Source organism: Eptesicus fuscus, chromosome 21 (genome assembly GCF_027574615.1).
Source record: "Eptesicus fuscus isolate TK198812 chromosome 21, DD_ASM_mEF_20220401, whole genome shotgun sequence".
Classification (NCBI taxonomy): Eukaryota; Metazoa; Chordata; class Mammalia; order Chiroptera; family Vespertilionidae; genus Eptesicus; species Eptesicus fuscus.
Genome location: NC_072493.1, coordinates 46,573,597 through 46,580,279, shown reverse-complemented (window position 1 = coordinate 46,580,279; position 6,683 = coordinate 46,573,597). Strand labels below are relative to the sequence as shown.

The following is a 6,683-nucleotide window of genomic DNA, read 5'->3' as shown; positions in this document are numbered from 1 at the left end:
AAGGTATTATATGTGTACATATCTTACCATTGTTTTTCACACTCTTTATATCTGCTGGACTTCAATCCAGTAATAATTATCAGATGTTGTATGAGATATAAAAGAGGATATACACTTTGACATATGCCTGATAATTTGTAAGACCTTATTTTATCATTCTCAATGTAGTTTCTACAATTGTAGCTTAAATCCTTAGATGAAAACTTTGTATTATTGCTGTTTTTCTTTACAATGCTTCCTAAAAAGTTGAGTAGGTTAGATCAGAGGTTAAAGGCTTTCTCATATTTTCTATAGTGTAAAGCTTTCCTCCACTATAAAACCTCTGATGTTCAGTAAATTTTGAGGTGTGGGTTAAGGCTCCAGCCCATTCTCTACATATGTAAGGACTCTCTTTAGTATGAAGTCTCTCAGGTACAGTAAGACATGAATGTCTTTTAAAGCTGTTCTATATTTTTCACATTCAGAAAGCTTCTTGGCAATTTCAATTCTGTGATATTTAGAAAGTCCTCACAGCTGATGAAGGACTTAAAACAGTCCTCACATCTGTAAGACTTCCATCAAGCATGAACTCGGCTGTACAGTAAGGCAGGAACACTGATGAAAGGCTGTTATATTCTCTGCATTTATAAGGCTACTCTCTATGGTGAACTCTCTGATGAAAAGTAACGGATGAGGACTGGCTAAAGCCTTTGCCACATTCTCCACATTTATAAGGCTTCTCTCCAGAATGAATTTTCTGATGCTTAGTAAGGTCTGAGGACCAGCCAAAGGATTTGCCACATACTCCACATTTATATGGTTTTTCTCCAGTGTGAACACTCTGATGGTTAGTAAGATATGAGGACCAGCCAAAGGATTTTCCACATTCTCTACATTTATAAGGCTTCTCTCCAGTGTGAACTCTTTGATGAGAAGTAAGTGATGAGGACTGGCTAAAGGCTTTGCCACATTCATTACATTTATAAGGCTTCTCTCCAGTGTGAACTCTTTGATGAGAAGTAAGTGATGAGGACTGGCTAAAGGCTTTGCCACATTCATTACATTTATAAGGCTTCTCTCCAGTGTGAACTCTCTGATGTGTAGTAAGGTGTGAAAACCGTCTAAAGGCTTTTCCACATTCTCTACATTTATAAGGCTTCTCTCCAGTGTGAACTCTCTGATGGATAGTAAGGTGTGAAAACCGTCTAAAGGCTTTTTCACATTCTCTACATTTATAAGGCTTATCTCCAGTGTGAACTCTCTCATGACAAGTAAGGGAAGAGGAGGTGCTGAAGGATTTGCCACATTCTCGGCATTTGTAAGGCTTCTCTCCAATATGAATACTCTGATGACGCTTAACGGATGAGTAATGGGTAAAGGCTTTGCCACATTCATTACATTTATAAGGCTTCTCTCCGGTATGAATTCTCTGATGCTTAGCAAAGTATGAGATATCCCTAAAGTCTTTGCCACATTCATTACATTTATACGGCTTCTCTCCAGTATGAAGTCTCTGATGATAATTAAGGTATAATGCCAAACGGAATCCTTTGCCACATTCTGTACATTTGAAAGACTTCTCACCAGTATGAAGTCTCTGATGTTGATTAAGGGACGAGGACTGACTGAAGGCTTTGCCACATTCTCTACATTTATAAGGCTTCTCTCCAGTATGAACTCTCTGATGTGTAGTAAGGTGTGAGAACCGTCTAAAGGATTTGCTACATTCTCTACATTTATAAGGCTTCTCTCCAGTATGAATACGCTGATGACGATTAAAGGATGAGTAATAGGGAAAGGCTTTGCCACATTCATTACATTTATAAGGCTTCTCTCCTGTATGAATTCTCTGATGACAACTGAGAGATAATGCCAAACTGAATTCTTTGCCACATTCTCTACATTTGAAAGACTTCTCACCATTATGAATTCTCTGATGTTGATTAAGGGATGAGGACTCACTAAAGGCTATGTCACATTCTCTACATTTATAAGGCTTCTCTCCTGTATGAACTTTCTGATGTCTATTAAGAGAGGAGGAATCGCTAAAGGCTTTGCCACATTCTCTACAATTATAAGGCTTCTCTCCTGTATGAACTCTCTGATGCCTATTAAGAGAGGAGGAATCACTAAAGGCTCTGCCACATTCTCTACAATTATAAGGCTTCTCTCCAGTATGAACTCTCTGATGGATAGTAAGGTGTGAAAACCGTCTAAAGGCTTTGCCACATTCTCTACAATTGTAAGGCTTCTCTTCAGTATGAACTCTCTGGTGATTAGCAAGGGATGAAGACTCGCTAAACGCTTTGCCACATTCTCTACATTCATAAGGCTTCTCTCCTGTGTGAACTCTCTGATGCTTAGTAAGGGCTGATGATGCAGTGAAGGCTTTGCCACATTCTCTACATTTATAAGGATTCTCTCCAGTATGAACTCTCAGATGGTAATTAAGGGATGATGCTGCACTGAATGCTTTGCCACATTCTCTACAATTATAAGGCTTCTCTCCAGTATGAACTCTCTGATGCGTATTAAGGTGAGAGAACCGACTAAAGGCTTTGCCACATTCTCTACATTTGTAAGGCTTCTCTTCAGTATGAACTCTCTGATGATTAGTAAGGGATGAGGAATCGCTAAAGGCTTTGCCACATTCTCTACATTTATAAGGCTTCTCTCTAGAATGAATTCTCTGATGAATATTAAGTGTTGAGGGCCAGCTAAAGGCTTTGTCACATTCTGAACATTTATAAATCTTTTCTCCCATGTGATTTCTATGATGTTGAGTATGTCTGGAGGACATACTAAAGCCTTTTCCATTTTCCCTGAGTTTGCTAAGTTCTGCAATAGTGTGAATTCTTCCCTTATGTACAATAAGAGATGAATGACATTTAAAGGCTTTGCCACATGCTTTACATTTGTAAGGCTTCAGTCCAGTATATACTTTCTCATTTAACATACAACCTGAAGACCAATTAGATGTTTTAGCAGAATCTTTACATTTATAAGGTTTTTGTCCACTATGGATTTTTTTCAAGTTATTTGTATTGACTATTTGACTGGAGATTGTACCACAATGGTTCCATTTGTAAGCTTCCTCCCCTGTATGAATATTCTCTTTTTCAATGTCATTTGAAGACTGCTGAAGAGACTGGACACATTTACTTCCTTTGTGTGTCTTCTCCACAATAGGAACAACCTCACGTATTTTCTGATTGGATCTTGGGTCACAGACTCTTACACTTTCAAAATGGTCCTCTGCAAGTTCGCTTCTCCGAGGATTAAGATATGACTCTTGCTTAAAGGTTTTCCAATGTTCAATCCATTGATAACTTCTGTCTCCAATATGTGAACTCTGGTAGTAATTGAAAATGGAAAGGCCTTAATGACAGTTATAATTTCTTTTTTTTCTTAAATTTATTTTTAATTTTGTTTTTTAAAATATATGTTTCTTGATTTAAGAGAGAAAGGAAGAGGGAGAAAAAGATAGGAACATTAGCGATGAGAAAGAATCATTGATCGGCTGCCTCCTGAACACCCCCACACTGGGCATGGAGCCTGCAACTTAGGCATGTGCACTTGACCGGAATTGAACTTGGGACCCTTCAGTCCACAGGCTGACGCTCTATACATCGAGCCAAACCAGCTAGGGCTGACAGTTATAATTTCATTAAACATGTACATTTGTTCCATAAGAACCATTTTGTGATACTCACTACACCCAGATGGTTGTATAACAAAAGCTCTCCTAATTTATTAAAATTATAGACAAAATTATATACAAGCCAATAATTGTCAGGAAGAAGAATGAATCCTGTTTGAAAGATTGCCAGCCCTGCCCTAACCAGTTTGGCTCAACAGATAGAGCATCGGCCTCCAGACTGAAAGGTCCCAGGTTCACTTCCAATAAAGGGCATGTACCTTGGTTGCGGGCACATCCCCAGTAGGAGGTTTGCAGGAGGCAGCTGATTGATTTTTCTCTCTCATCAATGTTTCTAACTCTCTATCCTTAACCCTTCCTCTCTTTAAAAAAGCAATAAAATATATTTTAAAAAATACAAAAAATCAATAAAACTAAGACCTGTTACTTAAAACAATAAAATAAAATTAAAAATGGCCATCCATAACCAGTTTGGCTCAGTGGATAGAGTGTTGGCCTGCGGATTTAAGGGTCCCAGGTTCCATTCGGGTCAAGGGCATGTACCTTGGTTGCGGGCACATCCTCGGTAGGGAGTGTGCAGGAGGCAGCTGATCTGTTTCCCTCTCATCAATATTTCTAACTCTCTATCCCTCTCCCTTCCTCTCTGTAAAAAAACAACAACAATAAAATATATTAACAACAACAAAAGGCGATTGTCAAATTGCCCAGTCAACATGGTTTGATGGTTGGGTCTGAAGTTGAACCACAAAGTCAGTTCCATTCCCTATCTGGGCACAAGCCTCAGAAACAGTCTCCACTGTGAGGAAAGAAGGAGGCAGCCAGTCAATGATTCTCTCATCACTGATGTTTGCCTCTCTCTCTTCATCTCCCTGCCTCTCTGATTAAAAAATATATTTTTTGAATAAAATCTACACTAATAAAACAGAAATGTGTAAATTGACCATACCTCCGGGACTCTCTCCAGCAAATCAGGAGGGAATATGCAAATTACCAGGGCAAGGATGGAGGCGGCCCCGCCTCTCAGCTGCTCCAGGTGCTGAACAGCTAGGCGGGGCAGAATGCTTGCTATGAACGGGAGTGCAGGAGGTGATACAGGAGCAGTGCTACTGCGGGAGTGAAGCTAAGACTGCAGACTCTAGCCGAAGTCAGCAAAGCCTCTGGCCAAAGTGAAGGGGGAAGGCAGCAGTCAGAGTGAAGGCCTGGGTCCCAGGTGAAGGAGGAAAACCAGTGTCGGCAGCCAGGTGAAGAAAGTCCTATTGCACAAATCTTCGTGAATCAGGCCTCTAGTAAATAATAAAAGCACTCGCTGGTTTTGCTCAGTGGTTAGAGCTATGGCAAGCAGACTGAAGGGACCTGGGTTTGATTCCAGTGAAGCGCACATGATCAGGTTGAGGACTCCATCCTCAGTGGGGGTCATGTAGGAGGCATCAAATGATTCTCTCACATCATTGATGTTTCCATCTCTCTGCCTCTCTGAATTCAATAAAAATATATTTAAAAGTTAATAATAATGATTACCCAATTGAGCATATTTAAATTTATAGGTATACGAGAGGCCCAGTGCACAGATTTGTGCACCAGTGGGGTCCCTCAGCCTGGCCTGCGCCATCTGACAATCCGGGGCCACTCGGGGGATGTCAAAGAGCCGACATCCCGATCTCTGCAGGCCAGGCCAAGGGACCCCACTGGTGCATGAATCCGTACACTGGGACTCTAGTATGCATATAAGATCTTTGGTTAATCTCTTCCAGCTCTCCCCGCTTCCCACTGAAATTCAGCAGTCTGTTCCATGTTTCCATGCCTGTGGTTTCCACTCCTGTGTTGAATATCTGCCCTCTGGTGGTCAGTGCATGTCACAGCTACCGGCCAGTTGCTTAGGCTTTTATTTATTTTTTTTAAAAAATATATTTTATTGATTTTTTACAGAGAGGAAGAGAGAGGGATAGAGAGTTAGAAACATCGATGAGAGAGAAACATCGATCAGCTGCCTCTTGTACACCCTCTACTGGGGATGTGCCCGCAACCAAGGTACATGCCCTGGACCGGAATTGAACCTGGGACCCTTGAGTCCGCAGGCCGATGCTCTATCCACTGAGCCAACCCGGTTTCGGCTGCTTAGGCTTTTATATATATAGACTGTAAATCTCTATATTTTAGAAATGATAGCATGTAAGATTATTCCCACCCTATATTTTACAAAATTCAAATGATTATTTACACTCCAGACTATGTGAATTCTTACCTTATCCAGATTTCCTTTCCAAGAATGCATAACATTAAAAGTTGTTTTGAACCTTCATGTGCAGAAACACACTGATCTGCCAATGTAACTGACTTTAACCTTTTGCACTCGGATGTCGAGTGTGACTTGACACGGTTAGCATTGGTAGCAGCTCTTTTTATACTCTTTGAATGTATCAAAAATTTGAAATATAAAAAAATCCAAATAAATAAGTTTGTATGAAAAGAAACTCCAGTTTTTTATTCTACTGCTGCGCTCTGTAAAATCTGGGGTATTTAAAAAATTAAATCCAGAGTAGAATAAAGGAATCGAGAAAAAAGCAAGCGAGTGCAAAGGGTTAAAGTGGAAGGTTTCCCAAATACACTTGACCTCTTTAGGTAAAAACAATTTTATTATGAAAACTGTTCCAGGTTAGTTTTGTTTATATTAATAACTTCTGTTCTCATCATTTTTCCTTAAATACCGAGACTTTCCTTAAGTGTACATAATCAAAGTGACACCTTTTATATCTTACCAGTATTATTTCAGAGAATAAATCTTGTATTGCAGTATTTGGCATAAAGGCCTGGTTATCTTCAGATGACATAGCTGAAAGAAAACAAATTTTCAGTTTTGACAATCAGGTGAGTGCACCTTGAAGTTACCAGCAAGTACTGACCAAATGACTTTTTTTTAAATTAACGCACACTTTTTTTATTAAATTAAAATCAGGCAATGGTCTGACAATAAAAAGGCTGCTTATGGAATACGGTTATGTTAAACTTTACTTACAGGATGTTAAGTCCTCACAACTAAGGTTTTCAC

At 39.6% G+C, this 6,683-nt stretch overlaps 1 protein-coding gene across 1 annotated transcript in view; it reads right to left on the bottom strand.

The window, feature by feature from the left end:
- Positions 1 to 566: 566 nt before the first annotated feature.
- The window catches only part of LOC103304625 (zinc finger protein 91-like), a 58,417-nt gene continuing 52,300 nt past the window's right edge, over positions 567 to 6,683 (bottom strand). Inside the window, exons 7-8 of the mRNA XM_054710544.1 lie at positions 6,394 to 6,467; positions 567 to 3,331 (exon numbers count right to left, since the gene is read on the bottom strand). Of these exons, the coding sequence (XP_054566519.1) occupies positions 632 to 3,331; positions 6,394 to 6,467 (2,774 nt within the window). The 3' untranslated portion in view covers positions 567 to 631. The remainder of the gene's footprint in view (positions 3,332 to 6,393; positions 6,468 to 6,683) is intronic.